Source organism: Bufo bufo, chromosome 3, assembly GCF_905171765.1.
Source record: "Bufo bufo chromosome 3, aBufBuf1.1, whole genome shotgun sequence".
NCBI classification, from domain to species: domain Eukaryota; kingdom Metazoa; phylum Chordata; class Amphibia; order Anura; family Bufonidae; genus Bufo; species Bufo bufo.
The window spans coordinates 508,811,343-508,831,096 of record NC_053391.1 but is presented as its reverse complement, the minus strand read 5'-3'; the positions used below and the strand labels follow the sequence as shown (position 1 = coordinate 508,831,096).

General features: G+C 42.3%; 1 protein-coding gene across 1 annotated transcript in view; it reads left to right on the top strand.

Moving 5' to 3' along the window:
* Nucleotides 1-1,683: 1,683 nt before the first annotated feature.
* The window catches only part of LOC120993876 (E3 ubiquitin-protein ligase MYCBP2-like), a 58,213-nt gene continuing 40,142 nt past the window's right edge, over nt 1,684-19,754 (top strand). Inside the window, exons 1-13 of the mRNA XM_040422347.1 lie at nt 1,684-1,762; nt 3,025-3,121; nt 6,373-6,565; nt 8,608-8,882; nt 9,411-9,632; nt 10,577-10,768; nt 14,099-14,305; nt 15,657-15,788; nt 15,886-16,064; nt 16,187-16,329; nt 17,432-17,532; nt 17,673-17,888; nt 19,025-19,247. Coding sequence (XP_040278281.1) covers nt 8,712-8,882; nt 9,411-9,632; nt 10,577-10,768; nt 14,099-14,305; nt 15,657-15,788; nt 15,886-16,064; nt 16,187-16,329; nt 17,432-17,532; nt 17,673-17,888; nt 19,025-19,247 — 1,786 coding nt within the window. The 5' untranslated portion in view covers nt 1,684-1,762; nt 3,025-3,121; nt 6,373-6,565; nt 8,608-8,711. The remainder of the gene's footprint in view (nt 1,763-3,024; nt 3,122-6,372; nt 6,566-8,607; nt 8,883-9,410; nt 9,633-10,576; nt 10,769-14,098; nt 14,306-15,656; nt 15,789-15,885; nt 16,065-16,186; nt 16,330-17,431; nt 17,533-17,672; nt 17,889-19,024; nt 19,248-19,754) is intronic.

Sequence of the window (19,754 nt, the reverse complement as noted above, 5' to 3'; positions counted from 1 at the left end):
CCTGGGCGCCCTCCAAGGTTCTTTTCTCCCAGGCTGTGAGCTCTGCGCTGCGATTGGCCAGCGCTACAGCAGAACAAGGGCAGACTCCGCCTACCATAACTTAGTGACTGAAATCTCCGCCTACTATAACTTAGTGACCGAAGATACCGGAGGGCATAGCGGGAGAACGGAGCGGCGCCCAGGTATAATAGTAAGTGCAGTGAGATCCCCGGGCGCCGCTCTCCGTGTCTGTATACTTAGTTCACAATGTCAGGATCAGTAAAAGGTCCTCTTTAAGCTGTCCCCAATGAAGCTCACAATCTAAGTTCCCTATCAGTACGCCTTTGCGGTCTGAAAAATACAGTTGTGTGACTGTACCCTTAGTCGTTGGCCCACGAGCAACATTTATCACTTATCTACAGTATAGTTGATCAATGTGTGATCGCAGGGTGGACAACTGTTGACATATTCCATTACTGAGAACAGGCCTAGGCATGACCACTACTCCATTGATTTCTATGAGACCGCTGACAGTAGCAGTCACTGTCCCATTGGTGAATAGATCACTGGTCACACATGCACACTACAGCACCGTTCAGAGCGGACCTCTGTTCTCATCAACAGTGGTAGTTCCAGCAGTTGAATGCTCAGAGATCAGATGTTTTTTTCACCTACCGTACCTGTCGAGAGCTGAATAATGTTTGTGGTTCAAACCCTATAAAGGTAGAATTCTTGGTGACTGGAAGTCTTCTGTAGACTTCTCTCACTCGCTTCTATGGCTGCAAAATACTGCTGCTGTTTACCTTGTCTTGGCAGAAAAGTCTGAACCTGCCAGTGACATATACCACTGGTCCTTCCATTAATGTCCACCTAAACGTTCACATAAACTTTATTAAATCCTCTTCTTAATGTTCTTCATTTTTGTAATATATATATATATTATATTTTTTTCCTCACAAAATGGACATATATAATTCAGTTGCCTGTAGCATTTTTGAATCTGTACTGATGTGCTGGTAAAGCCTTGCCTGTCACATCGGTACAGGCTTTGAGCAGAGTGGAGTGAGTGCAGACAGGAGCTCACGTAGCACATCGCTCCTGCCTGTGCTTGCTCCACTGTCTGATAGGTGAGGGTCCCAGCCGCTGGAACCCGCACCTATATCGAGAATGGAGCCCTGAAAGCTGTGGAGGGCGCACTGAGCATGCACAGCCTCCCTCCATTCTTTTTCTATGGAGCGTCGAAATAGCCAAGCTCTGGATTGGCTATTTCGTCGGGATGCGGTTGGCCCTCATGTGCGATTCCCATGCGCGGCTCCCTTTCAATTCAGTCCTTCAGCCACCACTTTACGGGGGCTCCGTTCCTGATATAGGTGCAGGGAAATCGGTCCAGGAATGAAGCTGTGCTAATGTATGAGAGCTAGTGAGGGCAGCAGCATCCAGGACATCAGCACATGAGAGAAGTCTGAACTGTTTGCAGGTTCTAAACTACTTAGCAGGAGTCTGATAAAAAAATTAAATACATTTCCAAGTCAAAGGTGTCTGTAACCTTTAAAAGAGTTGTAATGGATTTTAAAGCAAAGCTTCAAGTTTTGCCTGGAATTACTTGGTATGCAGGTTTTTAATCTTTGAAGTGATGCTATAAGTATGTTTTACCTCATCAATAAACTTGGTGTGCTCATATTTGTGTTTGGTTTTCTAGCGTCGTTTTTCAATTCAAAAGCTCCAAGAAATCAAATAATGGCACAGATGTAAATGCAGGTCAAATCCCCCAGCTACTGTATAGGTAAGAACTTTGAAAACAGTCTTGTCAGGAAGATATTTTTTTCGAATAGCAGTTGAGTTAAAATTTCTCTTTCTTATGCTGTGATGGCGACTGTACATGATGAGCTCCTGACATCCGTTTAGTAACTGCTTGTACCACTTAGGCTCCTTTCACATGGGCGAGTTTTCCGCATGGGTGCAATGCGTGAGGTGAACGCATTGCACCCCACACTGAATCCGGACCCATTCACTTCAATGGGGGCCATTCAGCTGAGCTGTGATTTTCCCGCATCACTTATGCATTACGTGGAAATCGCAGCATGTTCTATATTCTGTGTTTTTCATGCAACGCAGGCCCCCATAGAAATGAATGAATCTGCGTGAAAATCGCAAGCATCCGCAAGCAAGTGGTTATAAGGGAAAATAATAGCATTCTTAATACAGAATGCTTATTAAATGTGCCTTGAGGGGTTAAAAAAATATATATATAATTAACTCCCCTCATCCTCTTGTTCGTGCAGCCGGCATCGTCTTCTTTCTTCTTTAAGGACCTGCAAAAGGACCTTTGACGTAATCGCGCTTACCACCACGTCATCAAAGGTCCTTTTGCAGATCCTGAAAGAAGAAGAAGAAAGAAGAAACTGCCAGCTACGCGAACAAGTGGATGAGGTGAGTTTATTTTTTAACCCCTCAAGGCACATTTTAGTAAGCATTCTGTATTAAGAATGCTATTTTCCTTTATAACCAGGGAAAATAATAAAATGAATAGAACACCTAACCCAAACCCGAACTTAAGTGAAGAAGTCAGAGTTCGGGCCTGGCTACCACATTCAGTTTTTTCTCACGCGTGTGCAAAACGCATTGCACTAGCGCAGATAAAAAACTGAACGTCGGAGCGCAATTGCAGTCGAAACTGACTGCAATTGCATGCCTACTCGCATGGGTTTCCGGCAATGCACGCGCAGCTCATCTGGAGCAAATCCGGGATGCCCGTGTGAAAGAGGCCTTATGTTACTTCTACCAAGCTGTAATTGAAGAGATCATGACTGTGGCTGAGGTTCCCTGGGTGAATATTTGTAACTTCAACTTTGCAATTTCACATTTTCTTATTTTCCCACCTGTTATTTATCTCTATTACTTCTAAGATGAATGTTTCTCCCAGGTACAAAAGTTTGGAGCAGGTTTCTATTCTAATTGATAGATGCTGGTATGATTTGTCCCCACTAAAGCATACTGGTAATGATGTATATTTCTGACATGTCTTGTGTGCCATTCATCTTCCAGACTACCTACAAGTGATGGGAGTGCTGCTAAAGGAAAACAGCAAGTCAGTGAACCAGTGCATATCCTGAAGAGATCATTTGCTCGATCCGTTTCAGTGGTATGTCCCCTTCCCTCATATATTTGTTCCAGTAGTCTGCTGTCTATGGCGTTTTTGGTTACAGGAATGTGTGATCAGAAAATGGCCTATTGTTTAAATCACATTTTATGTTAACCATATTTTTAATTTTTTATTTTTTTTCATGTCAATATCTATATTTGAACAAAAAGCATAAAATCCTACAGTTCTCGGAATGGTCACTAAACCTAATAGGCGCCACTTTTTGCTCTGTACAGATCACTTTACCGCAGTTACCTGCTTATCTGTCATTCTAATCCTGCCTGTATTGAAACCACCTATGTGTATATATAAGACAGGATCCACCATTCACAATAGGTGATTGTCATCGTATCTCTTCTTTCCTTGTACAATGACCTTTGCACAGGTCACAGAGCATGCCTAGAAAACTCTCCCATAGAAGTCAATGATGTCCCCTCCGGTCTATTGTGTCTATGAACCATGGGGCTGTCTTAAAGCAATTTTCTTAATGTTTTCTAAATGCTATTAAGAACAGCTCAGGCAAGATGGCTGCCCCCATAATCATGTTCAGGAAATAGAATTAAAATAAACAGCATTCAGTAAATAAAAACAGATTAGAAAAAAAGGACATGTGTTACTATCTGGTTTTTAACTGGCAGATAGCATTTTAAATGAGACACTTCCTTTAACCACTTCCCGACCACCCATTGACTCAAACCGACAGCCCAAGGACGTTTAATCTCTGAATAGACGTTCTGAACGTCCATTCAGAGATGGCAGCTGCACGCTAATCTTGCAGCTGCCGTGCGGGGGGGCCAGCTGTCAGTGACAGCAGGGCACCCCAGAGAAAAAGGCAGGGGACCAGTCCTGGGTGTCCCTGCCTTCTAGATAGTTTCCTGGCCCGTTGATCATGTGATTGCCGGGGCACGGTGAGTGCTGTCTGGTCTTCCATAGACCTCGATCAGCCCTGCACGGAGGCTGTACAGCTTTGTATTCTGCTGTACAGCCTCTCTGGGGGGTGTATTTCCCCTGTAACTGGGGCTACTATGTCAAATCAATAGTAAAAAAAAAAAAGTTAAATGTCCCCAGAGGTCTTGTATGACCTTATTGGGGGACACAAAGTGTAAAATAAAAAATGAAAAAAAGTTTCATATTTAAAAATAAAATAAAAAATTTCCCCCCCAAAATCGTTATTTAAAAAATGGAAGAATAAAAATAAAACCTAGACCTATTTGGTATCATCGTGTCCTCAACGACTGGCTCTCTAATAGTATCATATGATCTACCCCATCAGGTGAACGCCATAAAAAAAAAAAAGTTTTTTGGGAGGTGAGCCAAAAAAAAACATAGTATTAATCAATCAAAAAGTCGTATGTACCCCAAAATGGTAGCAATAAGTCACCTTGTCCCACAAAAAAAAAACAAGCCCTTACACAAGACTATAGCCAGAGAAAGGAAAAAAAATATATATGGCTCTAAGAAAATGGCAACACAAAAACATAATTATTTTTTTTTCCTTTCTAAAAATGTTTTGGTGTAAAATAAAAAAAACTAGACTAGACATATTTCGTATCCTTGAGTCCGTAATGACCGGATCTATAAAAATATTACATGATCTAACCCATTAAGAGAAACGTTGTGAAAAAAAATAGAATAATGACACCAAACAGCTTTTTTTGTGCCTTCACCTCCCAAAAATGAGATAAAAAGCAACCAGAAAGCCAAATGTAGTTTTTATTTGCACCATTTTGGGGTACAGCTTGTCTCGCACAAAATAAGCCCTCATGCAGCTCATTCAACAAAAAATAAAAAAAAGTTATTGCTCTTAAAAACCATGACAGAAAATTCCATGTTAGAAAATTCAGATGCCGCTCCTTCCCATTTGAGCCCTGGCGTATCCACAAATGACAGTTTACGACCACAATTGGGGTGTTACTGTATTCAGGAGAAAGTGGGTAGCATATTTTACTTTAATTCCTGTGAAATACCTAAAGTCTTAACAACATTTCTAAAACCAGTTAATTTAATAGTTTTGAGGGGTGTCATTTCTAAAATGGGGTCATTTATGGGTTGGTTCTATTATGTAAGCCCCACAAAGTGACTTCAGAACTGAATTGGTCCTTAAAAAAAAAGTTGACTTTTCTTAAAGGGTTTCTATCACTTCGTTTCACCTATTTAGCTTTCAGACACTAGCGATCCGCTAGTGTCTGCTTTATCTAACCATCCTAATATAACTGTTTATTGGGCAGCCGTTTAGCTAAAAAAATAACTTATATAGATATGCAAATGAGCCTCTAGGTGCTATGGGGGCGTTATTAGCACCTAGAGGCTCCGTCTACCTTAACAAACTGCCGCCGCCCAGCGCGTCCCTCCAGCCCGCCCATCTCCTCCGGAATGCGATGCTCCTCGTATTCGGCGCATGCGCAGTGAATGTCTGATCGCTTCCCTGCTCAGACATCTCCACTGCGCCTGTTCCTCGGAGCACTATGACGTCATCGGCGCAGGCGCAGTGGAGATGTCTGAGCAGGGAAGCGATCAGACATTCACTGCGCATGCGCAGAACAGAGACGCGCACGGAGAGGATCGCTTCAGCTGGAGATGGGCGGGCTGGAGGGACGCGCTGGGCGGCGGCAGTTTGTTAAGGTAGACGGAGCCTCTAGGTGCTAATGACGCCCCCATAGCACCTAGAGGCTCATTTGCATATCTATATAAGTTATTTTTTTAGCTAAACGGCAGGACAATAAACTCTTATATTAGGATGGTTAGATAAAGCAGACACTAGCGGATCGCTAGTGTCTGAAAGCTAAATAGGTGAAACAAAGTGATAGAAACCCTTTAAAAATTTCAACAATTGCTTCTAAAATTCTGAACCATTTCACTAAACTAAATGATGCCAACATAACTAAAATGATGCCAACATAAAGTAGACATATGGGGAATGTTAATAAATATTTTGCATCTTCACGATCTGTCTTAAAAGCAGAGAGCTTCAAATTTAGAAAACAGTGAATTCTTTCCTATTTTCGTTAACTTTTGGATTTTCTTTATAAATAAAGGTAAAACATATTGACTTCAATGTACCATTAACATGAAGTACAATATGTCATGAGAAAACAATCTCAGAATGGCTTGGATAAGTAAAAGCGTTCCAAAGTTATTACCACATAAAGTGACGCATGTCAGATTTTCAAAATTAGGCCTGGTCAGGAAGGGGGGTAAATGGCCCGGTCTGGAAGTGGTTAAATCAGCTTTTTTTTTATTGTTTTGTACAGGAGTGTTTTGAATCCCTGCTGAGTATTTTGCACTGGAGTTGGACCACGTTGGTATTAGGCGTAGAAGAGCTAAGAGGGTTAAAAGGCTTTCAGTACACGGCAACCCTGCTGGACTTGGAGAGATTGCGTTTTGTTGGGACTTGCTGTCTGCGACTTTTGAGAGTCTACACGTGTGAGATATACCCTATATCAGGTATCAATCTTTTACTAACCTCATTTTTACAATGTTTTATTAAACAGTACCTTTTCATTTTAACAAACTTCTGAAGAGTTGTTAAACAAGGGCCCTTTAGTTTCTGCTCCTAGCGAGCGTTGCACGGGTTTGTAGAAAATCTGTAGACTTTCTATGAATCTGTACAGACCTTGCTGAGCGGAATCAAGAGCTGAGTGGTCAGCAGAGTCGTATTGCACCTTAGTTTTAGCCATTCCACAACTGTTCAAAACTTTTAACACCCATGAACATTTATTTTCAGGGTTAATTTTCGCTGCCAGGAGCGGTAACCCAGAGTCATGCTCGGGGTAACATTGCAGAGTCCCTTCACCTTCTGCCGGCGATGTCCTTCACTTGTGTTCTGCCAGATCTCTACTTTGCGAAAAATCTATACCGGAAGTGACGCGGCCGCACAGGAATCAGCTGGAGACGGGTGCGCACTTAGGGGTATAGAGATTTTGCAGCGCACAATGTTGCATCAGATCTCCCTACCCCTGAGTGCGCACGCACGCACAAATCATCTGTTGCAGTTCATCCTGATTTTGATCTGATGATTTGTGCGCACTCGGGGGTAGGGCGATGTGATGCAACATTTTGCGCTGCAAAATCTCTATACCCCTAAGTGCGCACGCGCGGTGCACGAAGTACTTCTATCACGGCGCTGCAACTATTCTTTCCTAAGCCAGTGGATGTGCACTTGTGCAGCGCCGCGCACACCCTCCTCCAACTGATTCCTGTGCGGCCGCGTCACTTCCGGTATAGACTTTTCGCAAGGTATAGAGATCTGGCAGAACACCGGTCGGCATTTGACTTCCTGGTTCCGTTCCCTGCGAGCAGCAGCTGCGCATGGGAGCGGAACTGGGCGGGAAATTCAAATATAAACCTAAAAAGTGACAAACGCACATAAGATGTTATACATTGTAATCTGAGAGGATTACACTGTATAACCTAAGATCTGACATTTGATGACTGTACAGTGCCCCTTGCCTGCCATTTTATTGTCATGAGCAAGATGGTGGAAAGATGAAGAATTCAGTTTTATCCATGTTAAGTTTTAGAAAGCGAAAGGAGAAAAAGGATGATATAGAAGATAGACATTGTGGGATTCTGGATAGTAAGGTGGTGATGTCTGGACCAGAGAGGTAGATTTGTGTGTCATTAGCATAAGGCCTCAAGCACACGACCGTTTTTTTTTTTTTTGCGGTCATCAAAATGAATTTCCGTTGTAACGTGACTGTTTTTTCTTCCGTGGGTCTTCCTTGATTTTTGGAGGATCCACGGACATGAAAAATGAAACAAAAAAACTAAGTCAAGTTTGCATTGAAAATGATAGGAAAAACGGACACGGATCACGGACGCGGATGACTATCTTGTGTGCATCCGTGATTTTTCACGGACCCATTGACTTGAATGGGTCCGTGAACCATTGTCCGTGAAAAAAATAGGACCGGTCATATTTTTTTCACGGACTGGAAAAATGGATCACGGACGCTGAAGCCAAACAATGCATTTTCCGATTTTTTCCACGGACCCATTGAAAGTCAATGGGTCCGAAAAAAAAAACGGAACAACGGCCGCGGAGGCACACAACGGTCGTGTGCATGAGGCCTAAGAGTGATACTGAAAGCCATGGGACTCTGAGATGTCCCAGGCCAAAAGTGTAGATAGAGAAGAGCAGGGGTCCTAGGACAGAGCCTTGCGGGACACCAACAGAGAGGGAATGAGACGAGGAGGTGGTGTGAGAGTGGCAGACTCTAAACGTCCGGTCTGGGAGGTATGATGTGATCCAGGAGAGGGCCAGGTCAGTGATGCCAAGAGATGAGAGTTTGCAACAGAAGGTAGTGGTCACAATGTTGAAAGCAGAGGACAGGTGAAGGAGTATGATGAGTTTTTATAAGGGAAAACAGTCTATTAATTCATTTTTTTCTAATTATTTTTTACGATTAATCGAGTAATCTAATCATTTACTGCAGCCCTAATTTATTATTATAATAATAATATTATTAATTTTTTATTTTTTTAAGCCACAACTAAACCAGTCATAGACGAAACAACCAAACTGGCTGAATGCATCGGAAAGACAAGGACATTGCTAAGGAAAATCCTTTCGGAAGGTGTGGATAACTGTATGATGAAACTGGACAATGATCCCCAAGGTTATCTGAGTCAGCCATTAAGCCTTCTGGAAGCTGTTCTTCAGGAGTGTCATAACACCTTCACCGCCTGCTTCCATTCCTTTTACCCCACACCAGCACTCCAGTGGGCATGTCTCTGCGATTTACTGAACTGCTTGGATCAGGTACAAATATTGTGACCTTCTGATTAGATAATACACTGCAATAGTACTGTATCACATTGTATTATATATGTTACTGTAAAAATTTATGTAATGCCTATTTGGTCTTGTCAAAGGCAGGGCCAGGCCTAATGGTCATTTCTAGGCCTCTGGCTGCCATAACCAACCACTTGACACCTTGCAGTTGCACTGTTCAGGGTGGGGGTGATTTGTGTGAGAGAGAAGTATCCCCCTTCCTCTCTGTAGCCATTAAGATGCTGCGGTCAGTATTGACTGCAGCATCTAAGGGGTTAAACTGCTGGGACTGGAGTTAAGTCCAACCCCGGCAATGAAAGAGCTAGCTGCCAGCTGTATAATGTAGCTTTGTGTCAACTACCAACGTAATAGGAAGACGCAAGGTGGGAAGGGTTTAGAGAAATGGATTAAAACCTATCCTGATGCCCAAATGATATCGCATAGTATTGTTTCCTCTGAGCACATGCTTTGTTACATTGTTGTCTTGGTCACTCATTTGTTCACTTTTTTTTAAAGGACATCCAGGAAGCAAATTTCAAGACCTCAAGCAGTCGCCTGCTAGCTGCAGTTATGTCAGCTCTCTGCCACACTTCTGTGAAGCTTACTTCAATTTTTCCCATTGCTTATGATGGTGAAGTTCTGCTACGTTCCATGATCAAGCAGGTCAGCACAGAAAATGACACTGCACTGGCACATCGCTTTCCTCTGCTGGTATCCTGCATGGAAAAGCTAAGTCAGGTCTGGGAAGATTATTTTAAATGTATGTTATCTATGTATGTTCTCGTTTTGTAGAAGGCATGAATGAATTATGCATAAGTGAAACAAAGTTTTCAGCATTTAGAACTTTTAGCATGGAAACTAGGCATGCTTTTATTTTATTTTTTCCCTTTTTCACTTGAATGGCACTGAGCTGCACGTAGGCCACGTGACTGCTGTACAGTGACCTCACTGGCCTGGGAAGAGACCTAATCGCACACAGAGTGGTGCAGCCTCTCTGAATAGCTGATTGGCAGTGGTCCTGTGAGTCGGTTTCCTGATGATCTAATATTGATGATCATCAATATCAAATTCTTGGATAACCCATTTATGGCTACTTTCACACTAGCGTTCGGGGCTCCGCTTGTGAGTTCCGTTTGAAGGCTCTCACAAGTGGCCCCGAACGGATCTGTCCAGCCCTAATGCATTCTGAGTGGATGCGGATCCACTGAGAATGCATCAGTCTGCCAGCGTTCAGCCTCCGCTCAGCGAGCGGACACCTGAACGTGCGGAGGCAAACGGATCCGTCCAGACTTACAATGTAAGTCAATGGGGACGGATCCGTTTGAAGTTGACACAATATGGCTCAATTTTCAAACGGATCCGTCCCCCATTGACTTTCAATGTAAAGGCAAAACGGATCAGTTTGCATTATCATGAACAAAAAAAAATTTAAAAAAATTATTTTAATTTTTTTGTTCATGGTAATGCAAACTGATCCGTTCTGAACGGATCTAAGCGTTTGCATTATAAGTACGGATCAGTCTGTGCAGATACCAGACGGATCCGCACCTAACGCAGGTGTGAAAGTAGCCTATATTGGTTATATATGATGAGCTATGCATTGTCCTGGTGTGCAAATTCCCTGACAAATCAAGCATTTGTGTAACTTTTTAGTAAGATATTGTATGCTTTGTGTTACCCAGAGTGAAGAAAATGTTTCTGGAATGACCAGCTTTCGGGAAGTTCTGGAGAAGATGCTGGTTATTGTCGTTCTACCTGTAAGGAACAGCTTACGCAGGGAGAATGAGCTCTTCTCATCACACCTGGTTTCTAACACTTGTGGTCTTCTGGCCAGCATAGTCAGTGAATTAACAGCATCCGCCCTTGGATCTGAGGTATTACTTACAGTTTAATCCTGTACACATTTTATATTGGTACAGAATAAAGCCTATTGAGGCAGATTTAATAATCCTGCGTAGCCTGAAGATATGCCAGATTTATCGGTGGTGCACACTGTATAATACATTTTGTGCATCCTGATGGTAGTCCTACACTTATGCCACTTATTATCTATTTGCACCAACATTTTGGAGCAAAGTGGGCAGTTTTGGCACGCTTTACGTCATTTTAAGCAGTGACACTCCCACTATGTTACACCCCTTTTCTAGAGAGGAGCAAAGAGCATCCAAGCACATAGCAAATGTGATGCAAGGCATATATGCCAGCTATTAAGCATAAATTGAGCCAAAATGGTGGTGCCTTTAGCTTTGTAAATCTTTCCCATTATTTGAGCAATCGTTTACATCACCAACTCTGGGTTCTTAAGTAAGTTATTCCCCCCTGTCACATATTAGCAGACTTTGAAACTATGTAAAAGAAACTCTGAAGGCTTTAACTGCTAAACCTGCTAAATTCCCATCATTCCAGCGCCTCCAATGCAGTGTTCACTTGTATTTGTGTGTCTGCTGCAGTGATAACATACTGAAATACCCACTTGATGGCTGCAGTCAATCACTGACATTAGCTATATGGTGCTGAGAACAGTGGTTGGCTACAGCTGTCACATGTGGAAGTCTGGCCTTCTCATCTCTGCTGCACAGTAAAGACCGGCAGAGGTTGGCAGCTCTGGCATGACATAGTATTTCTGCACCCAGTTTATTTTTTATTTTTCCTGATCTCTGAAAACCACCTTAAAGTTTTTGGGGTTTTTTTGGACTATAAGACGATTCTTGACTAAAAAGTACTGCAAAGATTTGTATGTGTTCAGCACAGCTGTGTGTATAATGTGTGTACTGCACTGCTGTGTGTATAATGTGTGTACCGCACTGCTGTGTGTAGATTATACATACTGTGTGTATAATGTGTGTACTGCACTGCTGTGTGTAGATTATACAGACTCTATGTGTGTTCCGCACTGCTGTGTGTAGATTATACATACTGTGTATAATGTGTGTACTGCACTGCTGTGTGTAGATTATACAGACTGTATGTGTATAATGTGTGTACCGCACTGCTGTGTGTAGTTTATACAGACTGTGTATAATGTGTGTACCGCACTGCTATGTGTAGATTATACAGACTGTATGTGTATAATGTGTGTACCGCACTGCTGTGTGTAGATTATACAGACTGTATGTGTATGTGTGTACTGCACTGCTGTGTGTAGATTATACAGACTGTATGTGTATAATGTGTGTACCGCACTGCTGTGTGTAGATTATACAGACTGTGTGTGTATAATGTGTGTACTGCACTGCTGTGTAGATTATACATACTGTACGTGTACAATGTGTGTACTGCACTGCTGTGTGTAGATTATACAGATTGTGTATGTGTGTACTGCACTGCTGTGTGTAGATTATACAGACTGTGTGTATGTGTGTACTGCACTGCTGTGTGTAGATTATACAGATTGTGTATGTGTGTACTGCACTGCTGTGTGTAGATTATACAGACTGTATGTGTATAATGTGTGTACCGCACTGCTGTGTGTAGATTATACAGACTGTATGTGTATAATGTGTGTACCGCACTGCTGTGTGTAGATTATACAGACTGTGTGTGTATAATGTGTGTACTGCACTGCTGTGTGTAGATTATACAGACTGTATGTGTATAATGTGTGTACCGCACTGCTGTGTGTAGATTATACAGACTGTGTGTGTGTATAATGTGTGTACCGCACTGCTGTGTGTAGATTATACAGACTGTATGTGTATAATGTGTGTACTGCACTGCTGTGTGTAAATTATACAGACTGTATGTGTATAATGTGTGTACCGCACTGCTGTGTGTAGATTATACAGACTGTATGTGTATAATGTGTGTACCGCACTGCTGTGTGTAGATTATACAGACTGTATGTGTATAATGTGTGTACTGCACTGCTGTGTGTAGATTATACAGACTGTATGTGTATAATGTGTGTACTGCACTGCTGTGTGTAGATTATACAGACTGTATGTGTATAATGTGTGTACTGCACTCCTGTGTGTAGATTATACAGACTGTGTGTGTATAATGTGTGTACTGCACTGCTGTGTGTAGATTATACAGACTGTATGTGTATAATGTGTGTACCGCACTGCTGTGTGTAGATTATACAGACTGTGTGTGTGTATAATGTGTGTACCGCACTGCTGCGTGTAGATTATACAGACTGTATGTGTATAATGTGTGTACCGCACTGCTGTGTGTAGATTATACAGACTGTATGTGTATAATGTGTGTACTGCACTGCTGTGTGTAGATTATACAGACTGTATGTGTATAATGTGTGTACCGCACTGCTGTGTGTAGATTATACAGACTGTGTGTGTGTATAATGTGTGTACCGCACTGCTGTGTGTAGATTATACAGACTGTATGTGTATAATGTGTGTACTGCACTGCTGTGTGTAGATTATACAGACTGTGTGTGTGTATAATGTGTGTACCGCACTGCTGCGTGTAGATTATACAGACTGTATGTGTATAATGTGTGTACTGCACTGCTGTGTGTAGATTATACAGACTGTATGTGTATAATGTGTGTACCGCACTGCTGTGTGTAGATTATACATACTGTATGTGTATAATGTGTGTACCGCACTGCTGTGTGTAGATTATACAGACTGTGTGTGTATAATGTGTGTACTGCACTGCTGTGTAGATTATACATACTGTACGTGTACAATGTGTGTACTGCACTGCTGTGTGTAGATTATACAGATTGTGTATGTGTGTACTGCACTGCTGTGTGTAGATTATACAGACTGTGTGTATGTGTGTACTGCACTGCTGTGTGTAGATTATACAGACTGTGTGTATGTGTGTACTGCACTGCTGTGTGTAGATTATACAGACTGTGTGTATGTGTGTACTGCACTGCTGTGTGTAGATTATACAGATTGTGTATGTGTGTACTGCACTGCTGCGTGTAGATTATACAGACTGTATGTGTATAATGTGTGTACTGCACTGCTGTGTGTAGATTATACAGACTGTATGTGTACCGCACTGCTGCGTGTAGATTATACACATAGCAGTGCGGTACACAGATTATACACACACAATATGTATAATCTGTGCTGCATTGCTTGTTTGTGTATGTTTACAACAGAGCTGTATGTTTGTTGTCTCTGTTGTAGTGTGTGCCTTATAGTCCAAAAATGATACATTTAAGTATTCTTTGAAACTAAGCAGAAATGTGATGCCTGTAATCTACATTTTTCTTTCTTGTTCAGGTTGATGGATTAAACTCCCTGCACTCTGTGAAGTCCACCCCTAATCGCTTCACCAAGACTAGCCAGGGCCGGAGCTGGAACACAGGGAATGGCTCACCAGATGCCATCTGCTTCTCAGTGGATAAACTTGGTGTGGTGGTTGTTGGCTTCTGTGTGTATGGTGGAGGGGGGATCCATGAGTATGAGCTGGAGGTTTTAGTAGATGATGTGAGTATTTTTTGAGAAGCTGCAAAGATTAAAGGGGTGTTCTGGTAACTTCAGGATAGGGGATAACTAACTCTTTTGTGGGCATCTGACCACTGGGACCCCCACTGATCAGATGGTTATCCCCCAGGGGAAAATGGATAACTTGAAGTTACTATTCCTTTAAAGGAGTATTACAGTATTTAATGATTCAGTGTCGCTTAGTTTGCTTAAGGTGGATTTACACAGGACAGTCGTCGGGGCTCATTCCTGATAATCTGCTGGTGTAAAGGAGCTGCAGAACGCTCATTCACAGGGTAAAATTATCATTTATGCAGACACCAAAATCATTGTTTCTGGGCAGCAGATCGCTGTTCACACATCTGCTGCCAAGAAACAATCTATCTTGAAGCCATCGCTCGTCCCCATACAATGGATGTGATTGCTGCGTGTAATTGCTGCTCTTTCCTTCATTGACGAGTAGGCCGTCGTCGGGAAGGAACGATCCCTTCCCAATAATTAGAGGAAGAACAAGCACATGAATGCTACTTATTTGCTTGCACAACACTTAAATCATTGCTGAGAATGAGTGACTAGGTGATCACTCAAAATGCCTGACTTTTAGCCATGTGATGGTTATTTTTGCCCAGCTTGAAAGCTAATGTCCTTACTAACTTATTTTCATCATAAAATATATATATATATATATATATATATATATATATATATATATATATATATATATATATATAAAATTATATTTTATTTTATTTTTTTATTTTTATTTTTTTTAGGACAAGTTAGTTTACACTTATTAAAGCATTTATATGGTTATTTTGTGTCCCCATACTAGGCCATGTCTAGGCCATGTGGCACCACTTCCCTGCTGGCACTTCAAAATGGAGTGAACAGTCATATGTTGGATGTTCCAGCATCTGAGGCTTATTTAATCTCTGCTTTACTCCTTTCTAATTGTGGGCTAACCTTTTTATGGTTTTGCTTATAGCAATACGGAGGACCAATAACATAAACTAAAGAAAAAGGGTATGTCATGGTAATGGTTCTGGCCAAAGAAGTTGTGCCCTTGCCATCATTATTATACAGCCGCCACTCTCGCTTTGGCAGCTAGGGTCTGAGAACTCGGATCCTGACCACTTGCTACATCAATGGAAAAATTTAAAGCTATAGCTCTTGAATAGCGGAGATGATAAATGGAAATAAAAGGCGATGGGCTTCAGAAGTTAAAGAACATGGTGTTTGCCAGTTGTTTCTATTATAATTTTTTCTTTTTGATACCGGTGTATGCTTTCCTGTATGAATTTCTGTGGAAGCACGACTTAATCTGTGATCATACATTTTCTTTTTTCCCCCCCAGAGTGACCACTCCGGTGATGCCGGACACTCTCATAGGTGGACATCATTAGAGCTTGTAAAAGGCACTTACACAACTGACGATTCTCCCAGTGATATTGCTGAAATTAGGCTCGATAAAGCTGTGCCCTTGAAGGTACAAAAATAGGCAGTCACATATCGCAAAATTACAGTGCAATGTTTTTTTTTTTTTTTTTTAGCAAAGCTGAAGATTTTATACTTTTGTTCTACAGGAAAACATGAAATATGCCGTGCGCCTGAGAAATTATGGCAGCCGCACAGCTAATGGGGATGGAGGAATAACCACCGTTCAGTGTCCAGATGGTGTGACGTTTACTTTCAGTTCCTGCAGTTTGAGCAGCAATGGTACAAACCAAACCAGAGGGCAGATCCCACAAGTTTTATACTACAGGTTTGTTATTGCTTTTATACTATTGATTTGCTTGTACCCCATCATTTCCTGGAAACAAGATCATTTCGCAGTACTTACCTCTGTTTGCTATTACTTTTTATTTTTGCATTTGCGCCTTATAGGAGTGAGTACGATGGAGACCTTCAGTCTCAGCTAATGAGTAAAGCCAATGAAGAAGACAAAAACTGCAGCCGGGCACTTTCCGTGGTAAATGCTGTAACGAGAGCTGCTAAGGACCTGTTACACAGAGCACTTGCTGTTGATGGTGAGTTGTTCCCAATTTTGCTGGTTGTAAAGGGGTTGTCCTGTTTCTGCCATTGGTGACCTATCCTCAGGATAGGTCACCAATACTACATCACCATAGTTCTGATTCCCGGCACCCCTGCAGATCAGTTGTTTGAAGAGACCCCATACAAGCCCTGCATTCTCTTCACTGTTTACCTGCTAGCTATTGACATTGCAGTGCAATTACAGCTCCTCTGTCTCATTCACTTGAATGGGACGAAGTGTGCCAACAATGGCTCCTTCCAATTCAAGTGACTGAGATGGAGGAGATGTAATTGCACCTGCCTGCCACTGCAGTGTTCAGTCTCTTCAAAGAGCTGGTTGGCGGGGGTGTCGTGAGGCAGACCGTGATGACCTATTATGAGGATAGGTCATTAATTTCAAACTGGACAATTGTTTCAGTTGAGTGTATCACATTATAAGGCTATTTTGTAATGATAGTCAATGGTGGATTTTTGTGCAACTGTCGTGTTGCAGTCGCAGTGACCCCATTGACTGTTACAGAAAAGTACCGTGACACATGTCACCGTATAGCCTTAGCCTAGTAGTCATCCATGCATCATATGTCTTGAATGTCATTTCATATTAAAGAGGACCTTTCACTAGATTAAAAAAATCTAAACGAAGTATACAGACATGGAGAGCGGCGCCCAGTGATCTCCCTGCACTTACTATTATCCCTGGGCGCCGCTCCGTTCTCCCGGTATAGCCTCCGGTGTCTTCACATGATAGGCTCCACCCAGTGGAACCTGCCGGCGTCTCATTCTCCCATGCTGTAGCGCTGGCCAATCGCAGCGCTCAGGTCATAGCCTGAGAGAGAAAAAAGCCTCTCAGGCTATGAGCTGAGCGCTGCGATTGGCCAGAGCTACAGCATAGGAGAAAGACGACGGCAGGTGAAGAGAACGGAGCGGCGCCCAGGGATAATAGTAAGTGCAGGGAGATCCCTGGGCGCCGCTCTACATGTCTGTATAGTTAGTTTAGATTTTTTAATCTAGTGAAAGTCCTCTTTAAGTGTAGTAATGGATATGTTCAAAGTGATATGATATTCTCATGTATGATGGATTGTCAATTTTCTTTTCTAGTTGATGACATTCCAGAACTGCTTAGTTCTTCCAGTCTATTTTCTATGCTGCTTCCACTTCTGGTAGCTCATATTGGACCAGTTGCAGCTGCAATTCCAAAGGTATGAACACATTTTTTGTGTGTGTGGAATCATTAGAGTACGAATTGTGAGCAGGTTCTGCAATCTGAAGACTGTTTGGAGAAGTATTTTAGTTTTGGAGTCATACTATTGGATCACAATTATGTTACCTTCTATTATAGGCTGCTGTGGAGGTTTTTGGCCTTGTGCAACAATTACTACCATCCGTTGCAGTTTTAAACCAGAAATATGCACCTCCGCTCTTCAACCCAAATCAGTCCACGGACAGTACAACTGGTAATCAGCCAGAGCAGCTCTCTGCATGTACTACCTCCAGTCACTACGCTGTGGTGGAAAGCGAACATCCCTACAAAGCAGCCAGTGTAATGCAATACAAGGTATGGTTTTCTATAGGCCGTTTAAAGAAGGAAATCTTAAATAAGAAAGACGTAGGACAGGTCTGTGTGGCCAACTTACAATCCTAGACAGGTCTTATTGAGTGTTTTTTTGAATCAATGTGTTTTTATTGACTTTTAGACATATTACTGATCAACAATGGACAGTTATAGAGTCAGCGCTTCACATAGCCACATTGGCAGCGCCCACTGAACCGTATTGCGGTACATCATTGCATAATCATAAAACAAACAAATAATAAATAATAATAATGAACAACAAAGAGTTCTCAGTACATCCATGGGGTAAACGTGTACATATGAAATGCCTTATACATCAGGTCTAGATTGAACAAGCAGACAAAGCAAGGTCAGTCAGAGGATTGCAATGCAAGCGGGGAAGAGCTCCATGAAATCCATTCTCTCTCAAACGCTGCGAATGAGCAACCAGCCCTCGCCCACATCTTCTCGTGTATGTAGGTGGAGTTAAGTTTGCGGGTGATATCTGTTAAGCTAGGGATAGTTTGGGTTTTCCAGTTTTGGGTGATAGCCAATTTGGTAGATAGGAAGAGATGTCCCAGCACCACCCTGACGCCACATGGCATTTTATTCAAATCAATGTAAAGGAGGGCTAGTTCAGGAGTCGGCGGGAGCTGGCTACCCAATAGATCCGAAGCCAGGGAGAAAGTGGATCCCCAAATACCCTGCAGCAATGGACAAGACCAAAGAATATGATATAATGTGCCTCTCTGGCCACAACCCCTCCAGCAAAGGTGGGAGGATCCTGGGAAGATATGGCATAGGCGGTCAGGGGTGTAATACCATCTCAACGTTGTTTTCATTAGAGATTCATAATGTAAAGTGCATCTAAGGTTTTTGGAGATAAAGGCAAATGCTGAGGACCACTGCTCATCTGAAAACGATAGTCCCAGGTCTTTTTCCCAGGAGTGCAGAGGGGATGTTTTAGTAGTCTTATTGAAGTTTTGTGATTAGAGGAGTGAGCTCATTTGGACCCATAATAAAGAGTCTTCACCCACTGACCACAAGTGAATGAAACCTCTAGCATATGCCGCTGTGCTAGTTTGGGTGATTGTTCGGAAATGGTGATGGATCAGTAAACATGCATTTATATATTTCAGGTGTCTTTCCCAGAGTGTGTTAGATGGATATCAGTGGAGTTTGATCCACAGTGTGGCACAGCGCAGTCTGAAGATGTTTTGCGCCTCATGATCCCAGGGCGAAATGCTCAGATCTCAGGTTTTGGACCAAAGTTTCCTGTTCATGAAAGCCTTAATTCCTGGGTTGAACTAAAGAAATTTTCTGGCTCCTCTGGGTGGCCGACTGCTGTTTTAATATTGCCAGGTAAATTTATTGTTGTTCATATCAATGAAAAGCTTTGATTCTGCTATGAGCTATGGTTCTGCGTATAACAAGAGATACAGCAGCTTATAAAGTGATCGCACAGGATATGCCAAGAGGGTGCAATGCAAGTTTACTACTGCTCTTCATTGTGTTTTCCAGCAACACAGTGCCCCAGCCACCCACTGGGCAAAGCACTTCAGTATGGCCCCATTCAAGTGACTTGGGCTGCCTGCAGTTTACTGCACAGATGACCGGCCATAGTGCTGTGAAATGCAGAATGCTAAATCAGCAATGCAGCCCCTTAATTTTCAGGGTTTGTGGGTTTCTCATAGGTTACCGAACATAAAATTTTATGTAATTAACCGTAACGATATGCCTTATCTTTATAAGATGGAAATGACCCTTTAACGCTGTGAGCTGCAAGGTTTCATTGCTTGCTTTGTATTACTGTGCAGAAGCATGAACTGCACGTGACTGCTGAAGGCAGTGATTGGCTGCAGTGGTCAC